Source organism: Phlebotomus argentipes, unplaced genomic scaffold (assembly GCF_947086385.1).
Source record: "Phlebotomus argentipes unplaced genomic scaffold, Phlebotomus argentipes genome assembly contig_6, whole genome shotgun sequence".
Taxonomy (NCBI): domain Eukaryota; kingdom Metazoa; phylum Arthropoda; class Insecta; order Diptera; family Psychodidae; genus Phlebotomus; species Phlebotomus argentipes.
The window spans coordinates 526,131-547,219 of record NW_026776145.1 but is presented as its reverse complement, the minus strand read 5'-3'; the positions used below and the strand labels follow the sequence as shown (position 1 = coordinate 547,219).

General features: G+C 38.5%; 3 protein-coding genes across 3 annotated transcripts; all 3 read right to left on the bottom strand.

The window, feature by feature from the left end:
• Nucleotides 1–7,920: 7,920 nt before the first annotated feature.
• Nucleotides 7,921–15,386, bottom strand: LOC132257163 (homeobox protein Hmx). Its single transcript, XM_059753953.1, has 4 exons — nucleotides 14,670–15,386; nucleotides 10,681–10,787; nucleotides 9,072–9,375; nucleotides 7,921–8,907 (listed from the first exon to the last, which is right to left on the bottom strand). Exons 1-4 carry the CDS (start codon nucleotides 15,008–15,010, stop codon nucleotides 8,595–8,597), a joined length of 1,065 nt encoding a protein of 354 aa, XP_059609936.1. The 5' UTR covers nucleotides 15,011–15,386; the 3' UTR covers nucleotides 7,921–8,594.
• Nucleotides 15,387–17,864: 2,478 nt separating this feature from the next.
• LOC132257153 (gastrula zinc finger protein XlCGF57.1-like) lies at nucleotides 17,865–21,051 on the bottom strand. The gene is made up of 2 exons (XM_059753942.1): nucleotides 20,965–21,051; nucleotides 17,865–19,713 (listed from the first exon to the last, which is right to left on the bottom strand). Exon 2 carries the CDS (start codon nucleotides 19,702–19,704, stop codon nucleotides 18,088–18,090), a length of 1,617 nt encoding a protein of 538 aa, XP_059609925.1. The 5' UTR covers nucleotides 19,705–19,713; nucleotides 20,965–21,051; the 3' UTR covers nucleotides 17,865–18,087.
• On the bottom strand, nucleotides 19,793–21,047 carry LOC132260653 (formylglycine-generating enzyme). Its single transcript, XM_059758966.1, has one exon. The coding sequence runs from the start codon at nucleotides 20,964–20,966 to the stop codon at nucleotides 19,908–19,910; it is 1,059 nt and encodes a 352-aa protein (XP_059614949.1). The 5' UTR covers nucleotides 20,967–21,047; the 3' UTR covers nucleotides 19,793–19,907.
• Nucleotides 21,052–21,089: the final 38 nt, after the last annotated feature.

Sequence of the window (21,089 nt, the reverse complement as noted above, 5' to 3'; positions counted from 1 at the left end):
GGAGCGAAACTGACATGTCAAAAATTTTAACAAGAGAAGCAATTAATTTCTACTAAGTGGACATATTAATCTTATTCTTCTTCAGTGCTAAATTTAGAGACGCATCGTTTGTGAAGTGCATGCGTGGGGATTGCATATGAGCGAACAGAGCTCACAATGTGTATGTGCAATATTTTCTGTATAAATATTGTAATGTGTTGCACTTTGTTGTCATTTATATTTTACGTCTCATAAATGCTAATTAATTGGATACATCATTTAAATGATTTATGCGGGCTATTATGTCATAATTTTCAGTGCCATTCTCAGTAGCATAAATCACTTCAGAGATGCATTTAATGAAAATTTCAAATATCTTTATTTTACTGCGTACTCAAGTAACTATTGTTTATTTATGTGATTTAAAGTATACATTTATAGTATTTTTCTAAAAAAAATTTAATGAAACTCTTAACACATGTAAATGGTGGAGTATTTCGTTGAATTTCAAAGAGAGGGAAGAAAAATGTAGAAACCCTCGTGCAAACTTCAGTATTTTTCGTATAGATGTCATGCAGATACGTGTTTGGAGGGTTGCTATTAAGGGTTGTAGTCAAGATCCTTATATAACAGAAGTTTTGGAAAGTAATTAGTACATCCGTGACTTAAACCATATAATATGTTTAAAAAAAAATTGGTTTAGTTTAAATCTATAGATGGAGCATTAGGAACTGTGTTCAATTTGTTGCTTTGCGATTTTCCTTACAAAATTATAATAAATGCTTAATTATTAAATTTTTTTGCATACACGTTAATATTCATAACTGCTTTCATATTATTTTAAAAAGTAAATTTATTGTTAAATATTACAATTAATTTAATAACTGTATATGTGTTATGGGAAATTGTAGTCGAAAAGAACAATATTTTCCTTAGCACTTCATTTGAAAATCAGTGCGAAATATAACTTACATATGTTTTCTGATGGCCTCTCGAAATTAAGCTTTTATAATTGGTCTACAAAACCTCCTCAAACTATTGTTGTCGATTGAAGCTGAAACACATATGCGAATGAGTGACGAAGGTATGATATTGTGGGATCGAATATCTCATTAAATGGTCCGCGGAGATTGTATGGAAAAGGAGCACGTGTCTTGATTTCGAAGTCCCTTTCAGCGGTCATGATACAGTTTCTCCTTCTGAAATGAGCCACTCTCCTGGCATTATTGAGCGCCTGCAACAATGCCTGTTCTGCACTACTCACATCATCCATCAATTAAATATAATAAACATCACTCAGGACAATGGTACTCATATAAAAGTGCACAAAGTATGGGTGAAATGATGGCCTATTTGACCGTCGGAAAAATCATTTTCCCACACAACTCGATGAGAGCATCAAATGTATAATGGATAGAATTAACATTTTTTCGTTATATTCATGGACTTTTTTGGGTGAAAAAGAAAGTCAAGAAACTGGAGTAGCATATTTTATTTATTTCATCACACCAGTGTCTCGTGAAATTAACATCCCCGTGAGTGAGTCCGGGAGAAAAAGGATGACATGGAATTAGCATATTTATTATAAAACGTGCTTGGGAATTTTCCTTTTCTGCCTTGACACCTCTTTTTCCGGGTGAAAAAATAATCAAAAACAAAGGTGAGATTTCTCAGAACAGATCAATGATATGATTTTGCATGCATTTTAATGAAATTACCTATATAGAATTCTGATTGGAGAATCCCTCTCGCCGGTGATATTGTTGTCAGTGTTGCAGATATTGGGGTAAATGGCATTACTCGCACCCTCAGACAAAAATCACACAATTTAAGCACTCTATTAAGGAGTCTATTAAAAGTATACACAACAGAGAACGACGGCGTCCCCTCGACCGAGTAATTGGTCCATAATCTTTCTGACAGATTGAAATTTGCTCTCCCCCTGGCTTCCACACAATACTCGGGCTCCTGGGTGGGAGGGAAAATCTCGGTGGCTCCGGGCGAGGGTTGAAGAGGCGCCGCTACAAAGGCGGAAACCCTGAATGGGAATTCTCAGATGAATACCCTCTCGGGTGAGTGGCGGTTCAACAATAAACACTCGATGGAAAAGTATAATCTGGGCTGGTGAGTTGGTATGGATGAGAGTCTCCCTGCAGCTCTCTCGATCCATTTCAGCTATAGGGAAATACAACTTTTTACGTTTGCAAGTGTAGCTACAAGAAGCTTCTATTTGAATTTCAATCACTCGTGAAAGAACATTTCCCATCAGCAGTTATATATATCTATATACAAAGTTGGTGAAATTCCTTTACTCATGCTGTGCACCCATGTACGCCTTGTGTAAATATTTTTACATTAAATAAATGTAGAGTATACACAGTTTTGAATTTATGTTCATATTCGAATTTGCCACAAAGTAATTCTCCTCTTGCAAATACAACTAAAACCTCATACATTCCTCTAATGATACACCAGAATTTCCCGTGTGATTGATTTCGATTTCACATATTAAGAGAAAATCCCAGTGTGATTCTCCCTCGCAATTACATGCAGATTGATGTGCGTTTAATCAATATTCCTGCAATTGTTGTACGACTTATCGCCGCCTTTTTAACACATGTTCCCAATTGTGTTGCGACTGTTGGTGGGTGGTTATTGTTGAGCGTCAACAATAATGGCGATGCAGAAAGCAATTCTATGCACAATGTATTTGTCTTTTTTACATAGGCGTCGCAAAGTCTCTACTTTTCGGGTGGATATATTTCTGAACAATGCAAAGGAGGTTGGTAGAAACGAAAAAGCGACGTGCGCAATCAAATGCTAAAATTTAACAATTGAAAAAGACTTTCCTCGCTCTTTTATTCGCACTCACGAGCAACCACATTCACATATCATTTACGTTGAGAAGGATGGAAAAATAATTAAACCCAAATGGCATTCAATTCCTCCCCGTGCTCGAAGGAAGATTGTGAAATGTTTTGATGTATTTTAATTTGGCGAAAAGTGCACGCGGTATTTGAGCAAAAGTTTTGGCATGAAAAGGGAGCGTAATATTTCAGGAAATTTGAGAATGCGGAGATGAAAGTTTTCGAATCGTATTTTGTATTCACATTAAGCATTGTATTCAATTATAAATTTTGGACTTTGGAAAAGTAAAAAGGTTTTCCATTTGGAGGCCTTTTTACATATTGCTTATGATCTTATAAGGAGTTCATATTTGACACATGATCAATAAAAACCTGTTAACAAAAGTAATTGAACGATCCATTGTAGAATAACCCATAACTTTAATAATCTATCACATTGGCAAGGGATTTAATGAATGTCAAAATATCAATAGATATTTTCATACGATGTGGAGAAAATTTCGAAGCCTATTCCTTCTCCCTCTCTCTCTGCCTCTGGAGAGTTCTGGTTTAATGTGGGGTCTGGGCGAGCAATTTTACTCAGCGGTCGGGCTATCATCACACCCTTTTTCTCCTCCACCCCCGCAAAAATTCCATGCCAAAGAGGAGTAATATATTTGAAATGTGCCTCACAAAGCCCTCATTGTGGGTTTCGTTGCTCTTCACTGTGATTGCTTTGTGATCTCTTAGCGTTTCTCAGCGTACAATTTGATGCCAAAGGGAGCATTTTCGCTTATTAATTTTCATGTATCTTTGGCAAAAAGGGAATTTGTTCCGACCCTCTGAACTTCCATTCCCTCTCTATCATATTCAGCATTTGTTTGCAAAAACGGAGGATCATCAAATATATTTAATCATATTTCCATGTTGTGCAAAAATAGCCTAACCACCGCTAAAATGTCTGGAGGAAGAGATCCACGAACAACATGAAAGACAGAATATGGCATTTTGCCTTGTTAATTTTTCACATTTACCACACATTTGGTGGGACATTAAAAAGTTATATATTTCGTGATTGCGTTTCAATGGTGGTCTCACGTGAAATGGCAATTTGTCAAGAGGAATTAAATTTCACTCACTTAACTAAATGAAAGTAATTAAAATGAGAACAAGTTTGAGGGGGTGTTTGATAAAGAACTCGCCTGCGTGAGGGGTAAAATTGGGCATTTCCACACCAAATTGCGTACACTATCTCGTGATGAAAATGTTATCCGATAGACTGAAATGGTTTCATCCCCGATCCCTTCAAGAAAAAAACGTAAAAGTCCTTTTTGTGCAGACAATCCCTAGAAATCACCCTGGGGTTGAAGAGAAGCGGGAGGAAAGGGAGGAAAAGTCAGTAAGATTTGAGTAGAGAATATGTGAAATTGAAGGGGAATCTCACCGTCTACCCATAACCATTCTCTAATGTTTTCAATTATTATTGCAATTACATAAAACATCCAACTTTATACCCAAAAGGTACGACATTTATTGCACCATTCTCAACTCGACTATATCGTACCAACATTTTCACTCTCTTTCTGGCGCAAAATCACACTTTGAGTTGCTGAGAAACTTTTATACTACACACTCTAAATGGAATAACTAGCATTATCATTAAGGGTAGAAGTGGGAAAATTTCATTATTTCTCCACAACTTTTGTGGCGGAATAAATGTGAGTCCTCGTTTATCAAGACATTTGAATGTAAATGAAATTTCCAACCGCCTGTGCATAAGCTCATTTTTGTGAAGCACTATAATAATTTTATAGAAAAAATATCTATTCCGACAAAAATTTTACGACCAATTGATCGTAAGAGGAAAAATAGAAAGTTATCTAAAGAAAACTAGATGTTTTTCTTCATGACTACAATTGTTTGTTCAGAAATTTATGAAGTACAATATTAACTGTTGTGAAAAAATGTTTAATACTAAGCATATGGAAACTATATTTGTATCTATAAGCTTTTATCATGTTCAAATTATAGTTATTCGATAATTCTCACATTTTATCTCCATGATTTCGTACTCATAAATTACAAAGCTCAAGGGGTTGGCCTCTGCCAGAGGCTTTGCGGAAGCCATTATTACCCATTCGGCGTTCGTTGTATATATTTATGATAGAATCCCAATGCTTTCAGAATGGGAAATCCAATAAAAGGCTGGACATTGTTTAACAGGGTGAAATAAAACTGCATTTAACATTCAGCAAGTTTGCCCTCTGGCTACAAAATTTCATGTGGCGTTAAATGTTGTGCAATTCATTCAATAGGAAATCACTGGTTCGCACTGTAATAATATGTCTTGTATTTTTTTTTTTGAAAAATAATTCCCGGCTCGAGTTATCTGAAAAAGAGAGAATTAAAGAGCGAAAGAGAGGATGAATATGAGAAATGGAACATGCTCAAGTTGCAATTCAATAAAAATTTCAATATGTCTCGCATCTCAAATAGAAATACAATTATTGTTACACCTCCAGGTGGGTTCGGATTACAGAGTCGCGTATAAAATCCTTGGTAGAGTAAAATATCAGTTTTAAATTAAATTATCGTGTTAAATGAAATACTTGACAGGGGAACAAAAGAAGAAGCATCTAAAATCCTGTCTGAAGTATTTTTTTATCGCCTTTAATAATCGGTATAGTGACAAACATTTAGTCCATTGTGTCTGCAATTTGAAACTTTAGTTTATTTCCTATTATTCCTCGTGTTTAGCGCCATTATAAATATGAGCCCAAAGTGATGCTTAAAAATCCTCCTTTCTGGGATTGTATTAAATATATTTCTATACCACGACGAAGAGGGTAGAAATCAAAAGAGAAATGGAGATAAAGAATTGTCTCAAGGACAAAAAATTTGCACCGAAACCCAGACCAAATAGAAGGACAAGAGTTTATGTGATAAAGCCAAAAATCAGCTTATATCCGAAAGTGACTTAAGATTTGCGTATTTTACCTCGACTGTCCCCTCATCGCATCATTCTGTAACATAATACGACGGTGAAGGAGCTGATAAGTAAAATAAAAGGAGACACATGGTGAATTATTTTAATTTACCGCTACATGAAAGTGGATTTTCTGTTCTATTAGCAAGCATTTATGGCTGTACAATTTATATATACCATCAACCTATTAAGGCTTGATGGGTTTGCGAGCGAAAGAGGGTGGCAAAATGAACATTCAAGTCACTGGAAGCCACCAAGCAAAACAAGCCCCTTCTCCCAAGATGAAACAACACTCAGCCATTAAACACAGATTTTCTCTATCACATGAATGTGCTTTGTTGCCAAAATGGGGAGAGCTCCTTGATGGTGAAATTAGATGAAAATAATGCTATTAGTATTATCTGAGAGGGTGCGAAAACGTGTAGAGAATTGAGTCATAAAAGCTCTAATTCGAAATTTTTTTTTAGTATATCTAGTATTTTAGTATACATATATTATGCACATAGGTATGAATGATATTTGTATAGTCAGTAGGAAATCGAATATAATTTCACTTACCTTTTCATAAGTCTCAGTTACACGATAATCCATGATCTTTATTAAACCGGGATGTTGTCCATGAGAGTGTTGTATGAATTTCCCTTTATTTTTTTTGCCATTTTTACGCGAGCTCCAAAAATGTTTCCTACTCTGTATATACGAAATATTTCAATTAAGGTCGAGGGGTATGAGATCAGGGAAAGACATTAAATGAGGGTGTCTTCAAGGGTGAGGAACAATTTTAAGTACACATTGTGTGTTTTTGGCTAATAGCACCTCATTTTCAGTGTTCTGTGTGGGGCCAGGGGAATCGCAAAGAGGCTCTCGCACAATATATAATCTTCTCAATCCTTTTCTTCCCAGCAGAAGCTGACTTCCTTCATAGTCTAGATGAGGAGTTGTGGTGTTGAAATAATTGGGGATTTTTGCCGCAACTCCCTGCGGAAAATAGTCATGTGGTAGGAAAGTACAGTTTCAACGTGATGAGCAATTTATTAATTTCCTGTAGCATATGATAAAAATGTTCTACTGCACTTTCTGTGCCCATCAGCGGTGATGTTACATCAAAATTGACTCTATTTTCATGTTGCTTTCTGATGTGCATGCTTTTTTGGTTGATGGGTCAGTCATATAGCGCCAGAAAAAAACATCACTTTGCATCATCCCTCGCTAAACATGGAATTATTATTAGTTGATTCCTGCCACAGAGGCGCATATGTGTGAATTGTGTAAATGGATGGGATTCACCCTCGCATCTGGTGCATTTGGACAGAATGTGTCGGGGTGAAAATATATGAAGTCGATGGCAGAGAGATTTATCAACTTCACTCCCTCTGCGCGGTTTTGAGCACTCAACCGAGGAGGCATGTTTATCATGCAATTAATAGAGTAATACGTCAATTAGATTTTGGAAAGCAAGTGAGATATGCACTGGCGAAGTGCCTAATCTAATCGTCTCTCAAATGGAAAATTTGATTTTGATTTTCATCTCTCGAGAACCCAACCACTTATTCTCATTCCTCAGTAACTTGAGAGGCAATTTGAGATTGAACGACCCTCTCCCCATCGTTGGTATTCTTCAGCTTAGCGTCTCCTTGTGTGATAACATGAAAATTGCGCTATTTGAGCATGTAAGACGCTCTTTTTGAGACGCTGAACTGTTGATAAAAAAATTTATCGAAGGGATGCCGGTATTATGTGCTCCTTCTCAGGGGCTTACACAATGAATAAATTTAAAAGAAGGTAGAAATAAGCGAGGGTGGAATGAAAGGTGATACAAATACCGATTTTTCCTCACTTTCGCCAATACACATACTTTTTCCGCCTCACAGAAGCATCTTTAGAGCGAAAGAAGGAAAGACGGAGGAAAGTTTCGGTCATGGAAGTTGTTATACTTTGTATTCCTCCGGGGAAGTGTGCGAAGCTATTGAAGAATTTTCATATAAAAGGACGACGCCCAAGTAAAAGAAATGCACATTTTATACTTCAAAAAAGTCCTACATTTAAAATATACAATATTTGTTTTATATAACAAAAATTACATTTAGCTAATGAATATTTTCTTCCTCCTCTTTTTTATTCTTTATGTGACAATATTACAGTCCCCTGAAGAAGTAATTTTTTTTTAATTCAAGTTACTCTCTATACTTTGTTTTGCAATAATTGTGAAATTTAATGAAAAGAAGCTTTTTATACATTTCCTATACATATTCTTACAATTAGAAAATTATATTCTTTGTTTTTTATACATGAAAGAAAAATCACATTTCATCAACTTCTGTGTAGTATATAAAATTTAAAAATTGCAATGAATTTTTCCCGAAACCTAAAGTTTTGTTTTCTTGAATTCTATTGTGGGCATAAATTGTCTTCAGCCATCAATGAAATAATTCGATTTTGATTAATCCGTAAATTTTGTCGGAATTCACTTAATTTTGCATATTTCCGCCATGATAAAAAATGTCTCTGCTTTCTATCAACGCGATTTATCGTAAATAGAATTCTCCTCAGCCCCAATTCTGCTCCCCATCAAAACCAACACCACAATCACACTCAACTTGTCAGTAAATTTAGATATAGAGTTAGTAAATGCGATTTATGTGGCTTTTACTGCCAATCTTTCTCGTGAGCTTCTGGTTCTGAATCCCCCGCCCCCTCCCGACTCTTTTGATTATGCGTTGTGTGGTGGAGCCCGCTGGATCCTACCAGAGCGGAGATTGCAGCTCGACGGCACTCGGGATGCTCTACACGAGAGATGATAATGGCGGCCGAGGCGACGTGCCACTCCTCGTGGAGTAGTAAAGGGGGGCCGCGTGCGAGTGGGGTGGTGGCGGGGCGAATCCTGTGCCAGCCGCGCCGGCACTCTCGTGGTACAGAACAGGAACGCGAACAAGTCTCTGGGCCGCATGTGCCATATTTGCCATGTTGGCGGCCTCCAGTTCAGCAGCCAATTGACGCTTCCATTTGTTCCGTCGATTCTGAAACCATATCTTCACTTGAGTTTCGGTCAATCGCAGTGATGCCGCCAAGCCAGCTCGCTCCGATGAACTCAGGTACCTGCGGAGAGACGGGCCATTTTAGGGGAAATCAACTCACACAATATCTGGGGATGCCTCTGAAAATCTCATTCGGAAAAACAGAGAAAAAGGCGTCTGGGCGAGAGAGCAAATCCAAAAATGGAAATGAGAAAGACAGAGAGAGACAGTGAGAGTGAGACACACCTTTTTATATCAAATGTTGATTCTAGTTGAAACACTTGCGCTCTGGAGAAAACAGTTCGGGTTTTCTTTTTCCTTTTCGTCTGAATTGGACCATTATTATTTGGGTGTGGTGACGCATTATCCAATGTTCGATCCGGCGTATCCGAGCCGTCGTCCTCAATTATCTCCTGGTGCTCGTCATCTGATCCCGCACCCGCCGGATATGCGGCCTGAGCCACCCCAGCCGTTGGCGATTTATTTTCCTGCTGCGGTTGCGGACTCAGCGTCGGCGATGGATTCTCGGTGGTGTTTGTTGAGGAGCTATCTGCAAATTTATCCCCTCTTTAGCAAACACTCTGGGTACTTTGCAATTAGGGCGCAAAATCACTGACATGGGGGTGAATAACAATTCTTGCCGTCGGATAATTATCTGATAGCAATGGCTCTATTATTGTCTATTTCGGATTGAACTTCAATGAGTGTATATTCACAATTGGGATGGTTTTGTCTTCAGGAAGTGCACTATGTTCAGACTTTGAGCTTACTAGAAAAGAAAGGATTGATTTTCTTTTTTTTCGTTATTGAATATCAATTTTATCGTTCAGTAATTTTCTGCAAATATAAAATTAAAAATCGGAAAAATCATATCCTGTGATGTAGGAGATTTTATATGTATCATCATCTAATTATTTAACCTGTTTAGTCTGAAGTTTTAATCAGAAGTGCAGACAAAAAATGTGTTACTTTAGAAAAAGACAAGAAGTTGAATGGGTAAAGTGTTCCCTCCAACCTCTTCTGCTTTCTGTATTTCTATTAATTTTTTTAGCCAAAATACACGATAGAAATAAAAAAACAAGCAGTAATTAACTTTGTCAAATAATGTTTAGTGATCTATTACAAATAGTCATTGTTCAGTTACTTAATTATACATTTCTGAAAATATATACCATAAGTCTCTATAATACTGAATTATGCACTTTATGTAATTGAATGTTTAATGTCGGCCATTTTAATGGAATTTACAATAGCATAATTAATCAAATATGATTTTATTCAAGTTTTATCGTACCCATTATTATTTACTAATATTTTTATTGCTGGAGCGAGTATTAAAAATCAATTTTCACAATTACCGGGAAAACTACATCATTTCAACCGAAAATAATCAAATGCATTTAGTGGAAATAAGTGCAAGAGTTAATTGATTGCGACAGGGTCAAATTTTTATTGAGCACTTAACACTCTCATGTCGGTAAATAGCTTAAAAGAGGAGTTTAGAAACTGGGAAATTTCCTCGTGTCGCCCCAATTTTTTACACACTTGAAACTTTTGGGGCTTCCACTATTGATTTTATACAGTGAGAACCCTGCAGGGCTTCCAAATGCCATCGTCTATTGATTTGCCACTGAAGTACCTCAAGGCAAAATTAGAGTCAGTTGGAGGAAAGTTGTAAAAGCTTTTTTGTAGCTCCACTGAATCGAACTGTGAGAGATTAAGTGCGAAAACATAAGTGTGGCAGTTATTTTTAAGCGGGATTTACTTCTTGCATCAGTCGTAGAAACAGAAATATAAAGGCCGGCTATCAGGTTAATTTGAGGTGTGGGGCGTGGGGCAAACTTATAAAACTCACCATTGGGACTGTGAAATGATATCCGATGTGCCGACCATGGCCATCCTGGGGGACACAGGGCGGCATATCTCCCCGCCAGAGCGCCCCATTGCGATATGAAACCTAACCTGGAACGAGAAGAGAGGGAGGTTGTATGAATTTTTTGCACAAGGGACGATTTTGCACGCAATTCGTATGACTTGAGGCGACAATGATTGACCAATTCATTGCGTGGCGACTAAGGACAAGAATAAAATTGTGTTTTACAGAATTGCCACCTTTTTGCAGTAACATACTTTTTCTGTGAAAGAACTTTTTAACTTTTGCCATTTTCTGCATGCGAGAATTTCGTGAAAATCATGAAAGTCTTCGTAAATATACATATTATATGTCGGAAATTCAATATTTATTAAATAAATAGACAATTTAGCTTCAAAATGTATACACCCAATTTCCCACACATTTTCTACGAAATTCAATTTGATATCTCAGGCAGAAGCAAAGGAAAACTTTTAATGGGGAAATGTTATATTTTATCCATATTGGTGGGACTCTTTCGGAGAAAGGAAACCATGAGAAGGATGAGAATTTATATCTACCCTGTGTGAAGGAAGTGCAAAGAACCCTTTTGAATACTGAGCTGAAGAAGTTGCGAATCAGTGTATAAATCTTTAAATAACTGCTAAGTTACCCTCCGGAGATAAATGATTAATTTTGTAAATACAAAGTACTCAAACACGAAGAAACTTTTCAATATCCGTCTAATAAAGTATTAAGTACACCACTCTCCATCTCTCCTTGACACGATTTCTCACAAGGAGATGCGCAATAAAGGGGTATTAGTTAATATATAAAGGAGTTTAGCTTTGGTGGTATTTTAACGTAAACAGATAAGAAGAAAGCTGATGGTGTACTGAGCGGCATAATTCGGCATATTCCTTTGTTAAAACTGACAAACCATAATATTTTCCTAAGTCCTTTTGTGATTATACAAAGTACAGACATGCTGCAGAAATTGACACAAATTTTGTTTTCAGAACTAATTTTTGACAATAAATTCGAAAAGATTATTTTCAGTTCAACAATTTTAATACACCCAGACCAAGTCAATGGAGAGTGATATAATACCATTGTTGCACTTCTTTCACCGCCATTATTCAACTCACAATACCCTCTTTTGTTCACAAGCATACCCACTATCTCCTGCCGTTCAAACGGGAGCAAATCGGTAAATAATTCATTGTTATAAATAAGTAATGAAAATGATCATTATGCTACTCAATGTGAATCTGTGAATGGGGTGAACTTATATAGATCAATTATTTCAATAGAGAGAATGCCTAATTGTTGCTTCATTTTCTGTATCAATTGGAATAATAGGAATATCTTTCGAGCCTTTGGCGAAAAAAAAAACAAATTAAAACAAGAGACAAGTCTAAAAATGAAATTAATATGAACTCCCAAGAGAAATCCAATGACGAAGTGGCATTATAATTAAGCTTGATTACCGTTCAGCACAAAAGTACCTGCTGTTAATATAAATTGGCCACCTCGAATTTCCCATTGACAAATCACCCTCTCTAATCATCCTTTTGTAATTTGACCCGACTTTTCAAACTTCTACAACACTTACAAATCATCAATTTCTTTAATCATTTCGTAATTAAACTGAGGAAGACATAGAAATGCATCAATCGCCTAATATAGATGATTGATGTGAAAAATCCTGACAAAGTCTGAGATTAGGATCTCTTTGAAGGAGCTTTTGCGTGTAAATTGAATCCCGTCAGAGTAATTCAGTACATGATTGAAAAGAGATTTTCCTGACTGGGTGTCCTCTCAAACACGCATTTTTGACTGCAATCACGAAATTAGTTGCGTTCGGATTCAATGGAATGAGGGATGTTATCTTGCGTGATATAAAGGATTCTCCGTTCAACATTCTGGCATTATATCTCATCCTAGTTCCAATTCTATTTAACGTTTTTATGTGGGTTCCAAGCTCTCAACTCCGCGTGAGCCTATAAAAAAGATAAATACACAGGGATAATTTTGGATTAAATACTGTGTGTGTGCGGAGATGAATGAAAGTAGAAAATGGGGATGAATTGAGACACTGAATGAGGACTATAAAAGGCAATGCGAATCAGATTTCATGCTTTCGCTTACTTAATGGATTCATCTTCTCCTGCTGTGAAAAGGACTTTTTGTGTTCCGACAAAGCGAACAGCATGAGGAAGGATAAATTTGTGTGAGGATGAATTCAAAACATGATAATCACTGGTGGTGTTCCTGGGCTACTGATGTGGTCGACAGTTGGAAAAAGAATCTAAATGAAAATCACATAATCGATAATCTTATCCTTAGGATCCCTGCGATTCCTTCCATCTCATTTCCGCGATTTCTTTTATGCTTATGCCAGCTCAAATGAAATATTAATGAGAAAATAATCCCCTACAGCAGGTCACCATTGATCGATATCGAAGAAGAATTGCCCGATAAAGATAGTTGTTTTTGCCATTAGGAGCTCACCTCTGCTTTCCACCCATACATTTTGGTATTGAATTTCAAACACTCTGGCCAAAGCCGATGAATAGGAAATCCCCCAAGTTAGCACACAGTGATTACTCCAGAAAGATGAGCATGTGTCAGTCAATAACATGTTGCTGGATTAGTTTACAAATTATGTCGCAATTAAATTTCCAACACAGAAAATTCTCGGTGATTTTTAGTTATCCTTCTGTTGCTGTGCTGCAGATTAATTTATTTGACGACTGCACCATTCTGGTGTGCAATATGCAATACGGTTTTATGCCTTGGGGTCGCTTGAGCGTCTATTCTCGCGGAGGGTGTAGAAAGGGAAAACTTAAATGTGAAATAATTTGAAATGTTTCCACTTGAATAATCCTCCACTATTGCTTCTGGCAAACATGCTCAGTTCACCCATCTTCAGGGATTGAAATTGTATATGAGTCAAGTTGAAAAAAATATGTTCGTAAGTCTATCTTCGGCTAACAATTTATGTTTAATAAGTTGAGGGTGAGCAAGAGGATGTCAACATGACATTGTTTTTATTTCAATACAGCCAAGAGTATTGTCTAGCCTAATGATAGCTGCTAATTATCAATTCCTTTTACTTTTAACTACATAGTGTGAACATCACCATTTTCTGGACAGAAAAAGTGGCTAACAAAGAATTAGATTCTCCACTCAATTTCACCCTAATTTCTCCTCCTCCTCTTGATTCATAAAAATTAATTGAAGAGCACTCGAATGGCTTCACCCCTGCGTTTTTGCTCACGACAGTGACAAACAGGAAATTGTGTTTAACTCCACAGTCAAATATTAATAAGCCATGAGGTACAATCTTATCTGATAATCTAATCGGTGTGGCACACGACCCAAAGCTCATGAATAAAAATAATCGAGCATCATATGTGGAAACCATATAATTTGTTAGGCGGAATGTTGAGACGCGCATTAGGTAGAGGAAAAAAGGATAGTGAATAGTACAATGCCCCCCAGATCCGCGCTCTCATTCTAAGCAGAAATTCCTCACATGATATACAATAGTGAATGTCCGCACAAACGAGGAGTGACGCAAATTTTAATAAATTAATTGCCGCTCTTAGACATTTGGTCTTTCAATTAAAATTATTACCACAAAACATGGGAATTCACGTATAATGAACAGTAAATTGCTCATTGGGGGTGGTTGTGTAGTTTACCGTCGTTTGGCGAATGAGAACATATACCCAGATGGAATCTGAGGCGTGTTTTTCTACTCCTATTATTTTATTTTGTCATAAAATGCAAATTACCGGCCGTCCCTAATGGAATTATCTGTATGAACTATTTTAAACGGCCGCACAACAATGAATTATAATTAGTAAAACTGTTTGAATATGCATGACAGTTTCTGAAAAAAAATCAATTACAGAATTTAAGAGCACGAGACGTGTTTTGGGCACAACTTCTGATGAGTCATTTGAACAATTTCTCAACCATACCTTGATAGCATCGAAGCATCGTGGTGACCACCGATTCCTTGTGCAGCTGGAACAGATGGAAAGGGCGCGATGGGCCCCTTCTTGGGGTCATTGCGACTCAAGATGCTGGAAATCGAGAAGCTCGTATATCCCGCTCCTGAGACCTTTCTCTGATCGGTGGGTGAGTGATGTGGTGACCCGAGGCGACTCTCCGTGCCATCTTGATACGTGTTGATGATTGTGTGTTGCGACTGACGACCCTTGGCCTCCTCGGGCGTCCTCAGCGACGGCGAATCTTCACGCTGGGGACTTGCTTCAGGACTAGACACAACACTGATATCCACATCTGTGTCTTGTGACATGATTCTCCCTCTCTGCTCTAAGTCTCGTGAAATTAATTCCTTCAAGCTTTCCTTTTGTGCTCTCCCACAACGGTGACACAGGTAAATTGTCAAGTTTTAAATTACAATAAATTAGCCTCTCACCACAGAAATGCCAGAGTCATTTTTCTCTGCGTGCTTCCAACAAGATGACACTACTCTTGGCATTTTTCGCACGGCTTATTAATGCTGCTCAAATTGGCAATCACTATCTTCACTCTTATTGATTTCTCTACAGTGTTAGTAATTTGTCCAATTGTTTCTGCTTAAGCCAATTGAGTGAAAACAAGAAACTTATAAAACCTCAATGTTCTGTTGCGATCCCGACAATCACACTGCGAACGGCATTTGAGTTCCCCTGTCAAGACCGGTAGTCGGAGCAACTGTGACGATGATGAGACGACAGCGAATAATCGTGTGCGCCAAAGGGAGAGTAAAAACAACCCCAGGGGTTGATGTTGTGTGCGTGCTTGTGCAAGAGTTGAGGAATATTGAAGCGGCAACGCATTCACACGGGCAAACAGAAGGGCGGAGCACGGATTGCGGCCAATAGGAGTCAAAAAGAGGAGTGATATATTTTCCACCCCAGCGAAAGAGCCCTTTTTCACCATCATCATTCTTCGACCCCCCAGTTTTCGTGCGATATTTCGTGGCTCTTGCCATCCCTCTTCTGTTCCCATGGGCGGCCCAACTGTGAGAGAGGGAGTCAGAGATTCCGAGTACCGAGAATATAGGGGTGAATTGCCAAAGGAGGCGAAAGCACTCAATGCTGAGGGGATGAATGATGGTGAGAAAGAGAAGTCGAGTTGAAATATCCCAACTCACAAATGCTCGAAACGATAAATGTGGCGGGAAATGGGAAAAGTCTTGTTTCTCTCTTTTCACTCTTTGCTAATTCATCAGGCCATCAACACGACATAATATGATACAAAGCCATAAGGGATGAAAATGGAAACAATGTTATTTTAGTACCTTACTCTATCTTCTCCGGTCCCAATTCGTGAGGGTTAGAAAGAGATAGAGAGAAACAGGGGAGAAATAAAATATTCTCGTTATTTCCTCTAATTACACGCAAAATCGTTTTAGCAATAAATATCACATACATTCCCCAAAAAACCTACAACACACGCACCATTTATACGCCCAGGAAAAGTTAAATGTGTGTAATGGGCCTAATAAATTTTGCATCATCAGCGAAGCAAATGGGGAGAAGAGTGGTTTTGCGTAAATTGTGCGTCGAGTGGCTCACCATATAGTGTGACCTTAAATTGACGGTGTTAAATATTAAATGGGCGAAAAATTTAAGGGTCCTCTGGTGGGGAAGACTTTAGTCAGTGATGCACTCTCCATTTCCGACACTCTATGACTTTCAGACACGGTTTTATGTCACCATTTTGTGCACTGTTGCAAAAAGTGCTGCAATCACTTTTTAAATACATTTAATACATATATTTTTCCATACTTGCGTTTTACATTTAAAAATTAACATTTTAAAAGAATTGACCACCTACTTATGCTAAGAAAATGAATATAGGAAGGATAAAAGAGATGCCAGCCTATGAAAATGCATCGCGATTGTAAAACGTAAGATATTTCTCGATTATACTGACAATAAGATCTACCTTAATACCTTTCATCACATGCGCTGGCAATTGATAATCTCACAAAGAAGTGCGCCTGCATGAGAAGAACAGTTTGTACATTGTATACAATCAAATTCTTCAACACTGTGGATTCTGCATTAACGTGGAAAGCAGTGAAAGCATCTCCATTCTGCCCTCATGTTCAGTACTTGATCTTCTTAAACTGTATGATCATCACCATTGGACAATGGTGAGACACAATGGGATGAATTCGTAGCAGATTTCACACATAAGTGCCGACACTTAATCCGTCGCTCTAAACACCTTTTATCCATGGGATATTTTGTCCTTCTTCAGCATCTCTCTTCTGCCACCTCTTTTTTCTACAACAATAAATATTTATCTGGAGCAACTCTGCCGAAAGATAAACATTACACTTGGGCATAAAAGGAACCCAAAAGACATTTTTTGCTAACACTTTTTTTGTCTCTTAGCATTTTCCTACATGAATATCACTGGGTAGGGAAAAGCTTATTTTCTCGGGGTTTTTCCGAAGTAATGGGTTAATCTGAGAATTTGTGACATACATGTAATCTTCGGATTTCTTTAGGAGAACAGCAATAAGTGAAATTTATTTTGCGGGCAAAATCGGATAAAGACCTTTTTCTATGAGATTGAAGTGGATTAAAGTGAGGTAAATCCTTAAATATTACATAGAAATGTGCAATAATTCAACGTTATAAAGGTGAATAAAGCGAAATCAAAAAGCAATTCATTGTTGCTGAGAGAAATAAAAAAAAAGACTGCCTTTATCTATTGGACCGCAATGGAGTGATTTTGAGAATGATTCCCAAGTGAAGAGAGGGAAACAAAGGGAATAATGCAAGAAGCACTCCATTTTAGTGGAATTATGATATCAAACATTTTACCGACCGACCACCAAAGATGATGATGGAAGGAGAAATCTCGGTGGAATCGATGCCAATTTTTCAGCTCCTTCAGTATCACCATCGCACAGAGGGACGGGCAGATAAGTTTCATAAAGTAGGTAAAACTACTGTTGAGAGGACCACAAATGATTTTGTGCTCACTCGAGTGCACTTAATGTTCAACACTCGACGGATTAGCTGGAGTTTTGAGTAGCTCAAAGAATAGGGAGGGTCACCGAGGCAAGAAATATGAATAAAGCGAATTATAATTGGGAGGGAGAAAAGATGTTTTGCAACAATGTTGGGCACTTCTCAATTTCGTCTAGACTTTAATTACACGATTTTCCCAATGACTGATCTTTGCTCTAGCATCCTGAAATAAAGTACTTATTGTGCGTTGAGAAGAGGTGAAGTTATTGCCTAAATTCGTAAGGCGCCAGTTGAGATAAATGGACAATGACCAATTGAGTGAAGGAAAAGGCTGGGTTTTACACTTACAAAGGTTCACTATTTTCAATAAATCCAAATGGAATATTAAAGAAATTACCTAGGATGCACCCTGATCTTGATTATTGTGCATGAATTGCACTGATGATGCCAAATTGTGCGTTTTCAGATGATTGTTTCGGGCATCTGCCCTCCTAAACTGCTTTCTACACACTGTACAGTGAAATGGCTTCTCGCCAGTGTGGATCCGGAAGTGCTCCTTCAAGTGGCCCGGCTGGGAAAAGGTCTTCTGGCACACAGGACACTTGTGAGGCTTTTCTCCTCTATGCATTCGTCTATGCTTCTGGAAACTGCTCTGATGTATAAACTGCTTTCCACACTCTGAACATTTGTAATTCTTCTCGCCTGTGTGGATCTTCATGTGGTCAGCGTAGTGTCCGGAGGCGTAGAAAGTCTTCTCGCAGAGTGTGCACTTGAAGGGTCGATCACCGGTGTGTGTTCTTGTATGGACAACAAGATTGCTGCTGTGCTGGAAGGATTTCCCACAGAAAGTACACTGATAAGGGCGCTCTCCAGTGTGCACTAACATGTGCTTTTTCACACTAGTCAGGTACGCAAAAGACTTCCCGCACATGTCACACCTGTAGGGCTTCTCTCCAGTGTGGATGCGGGAGTGCTTGATCTTGTCGCAAGACTGAGCGAATCTCTTATCACAAAAATCACACTTGTGAGGCTTCCCGTCGGCATGAATCCTTTTATGACGTTCCAAATCTCTCAAATCTGCATATGGAATACCACATATTTCACAGGAAACAACTGCCGGTCCTGTGTGGCGTTTCAGATGCTTAAGGAGAGTCTGGCTGAGGCTGAAATTCTGTCCACAGAAAGAGCATTTATGACGCTCCTCAATGTGATGCTTTACGTGACTGGAGAGGATTGAAATGCTGGAGAATGTCAAGCCACATTTACCACACTTGAACTCCTTCTCAGCCTCATGATTTATTCTCAAGTGAAGAGTCAAGTCGTGAGGAACACCTGAAAAATCCTCACACAGTGAACACTTCTTCCTACTTGGAATTGAGAGGACTATTTTTTGAGGCTCGTCACAGATTTCTTGATACTTCTCCTCTTCCGACAAGTGCTCCAGCTTCTGATGATCCTCTTTCGTTGTGTGATTTCGAGAGTAGTGCATTAGCAATGTCTGCTTCCGGATAAATTTCAAGGGACAGAGAAGACAAGAGTACTTCTTAAAACACTCTATAGTTTTCATCGAAGTCTGAATCAGATTATCTGACGATGAGCTTTCGAAATCACTTTTCTGTGGAGAAACTGAGAATTTCCCTTGACTAATCTCATTCTGATGTAGTTTCTGCATGTGATTTGTGAGGTTCTTAAACTGAGCAAACAGTCGATCACAGAAGACACACTCAAACACTGATTCATTCCTATGTACCCGTCGATGAATATGCAAATCTTCAGACCTCGTGAATTTCTTTTCACATTCCCTACATTCGTAGACCTTGTCGTCTCCATGGATCTTCCCGTGGTTGAGAAGATTATCTGTCGATGGAAATGATTTCCCGCATTCTGAGCAATCATAGCTCTCCACAAGTTTCTTTCCTCCAACGAAATGATTCCTGACATGATCGTCCAAGCATGTGGCGTTCTCAAAGTTTGCCTGGCATAAATTGCACTGGAAGTTCTTCTTGATTTCCATTATGCATTCCTGTAAAGAGGGAAAACACGGAATTAGTGGATGATTCTTTGTTGATGAAATTCACAGCATCAGAAGAAATAACTCATGATTTCTCTATTAAGCGCAAAATTTATATTGAAGTATTTAAAATGGTATAAATTGAGATTGTACAAAAATGGTCTCAATTAAGTACTCTTTAGGAGACAACAGTCCTCTGTGTTAGATTACTCCTTGGGTGCATCTTTGGCGCACCGAAAGCCCAGATTCCCAGCGGAACTGTCTTCTGTATTCTGGGATCGTGCTGCACAGCGATATCTGTAGCAATATGACTTGTGGCAGAGATAGGAACCTCCCTTTTTCACTCTGTTGCGATTCTCGGGCTTCTTCTCAGCATCATGAAGTGTCCATAAATCCGCTGTCCACTCCCACACATTCCCAACGATATTAAACAAATCATAGGAGTTTTGATGAAATTGATCAACGGGACAAGTACCGAAGAATCCATCTTTCTCCGTGTTGTCATCAGGAAACTCTCCTTGCCAGATGTTCATCCGGTGCTTGTCCTGCGGCATGAGTTTATCTCCCCATGGGAACAGTCTCTGCTTCTTCCCTCCGCGACAAGCGACTTCCCACTCTGCTTCCGTGGGCAGTCTCTTCTGGCGCCATTCGCAGTAAGTCACAGCATCTCTCCACGACACGTGAATGACTGGGTGATTTGCACGTCCAGTGAGGTCACTTCCCTGGCCCTCAGGATGCCGCCAATTGGCCCCTTTAATCTTGTACCACCACTCAGCGCCCACAACGCGAACATCCTTGTTCTCCTTCTTAGTAGCATCATCCAGAAAGCCCTGGAAGACGAAGCTGTCACCAAACTTCTCCGCTTCCGTTTTGTAGCCTGTTGCGTCAACAAATTCACCGAAATCCTTGTTAGACACCTCGAACTTGTCCAAATAGAAGCTGTCAACGTGGACCTTTTTCTCTGGAGATTCTTTATCTGCTTCAAAAATTGGTTGGTCTGTTCCGATTGTAAAATCTCCCCCGGGAATCAGAGACATTGCTGCATCCTTCGCTTGAGTGACGCCAGAGTCCTTTATGATGATCTTCTCCTGAATTCGGTCACTTGAATCCGTTTGGTAAGGGCCAGAATTGGCCCTCTCCAGGTACTTCTCAGCTGCCTTCTCCCGGTTAGTGGCCCCACAACCACAATCTGCTGACACAAATCTCATGCCATGGGAAAGAAAACAGAGGACTAAGAATACAGGATTGAGGTATGATACTAACATTGTCAACTGTATCGCGTTTTATCACAAAATTCTTAGTTTATCTGCTGAGATTCACTATTTATGACCATCATAAACCCAAGGCAGTTTTTCTATGTTTTTGACATCTTGACATATTGCATTTGA

Coding starts and splice junctions, on each gene's coding strand:
- LOC132257163 (XM_059753953.1), bottom strand. CDS start 15,010: ATGTCACAAGACACAGATGTGGATATCAGTGTTGTGTCTAGTCCTGAA. Junction 10,788..14,669: donor GATGCTTCGATGCTATCAAG/GTATGGTTGAGA, acceptor TTCTCGTTCCAG/GTTAGGTTTCATATCGCAAT. Junction 9,376..10,680: donor ATCATTTCACAGTCCCAATG/GTGAGTTTTATA, acceptor ATAAATTTGCAG/ATAGCTCCTCAACAAACACC.
- LOC132260653 (XM_059758966.1), bottom strand. CDS start 20,966: ATGTTAGTATCATACCTCAATCCTGTATTCTTAGTCCTCTGTTTTCTT.
- LOC132257153 (XM_059753942.1), bottom strand. CDS start 19,704: ATGGAAATCAAGAAGAACTTCCAGTGCAATTTATGCCAGGCAAACTTT.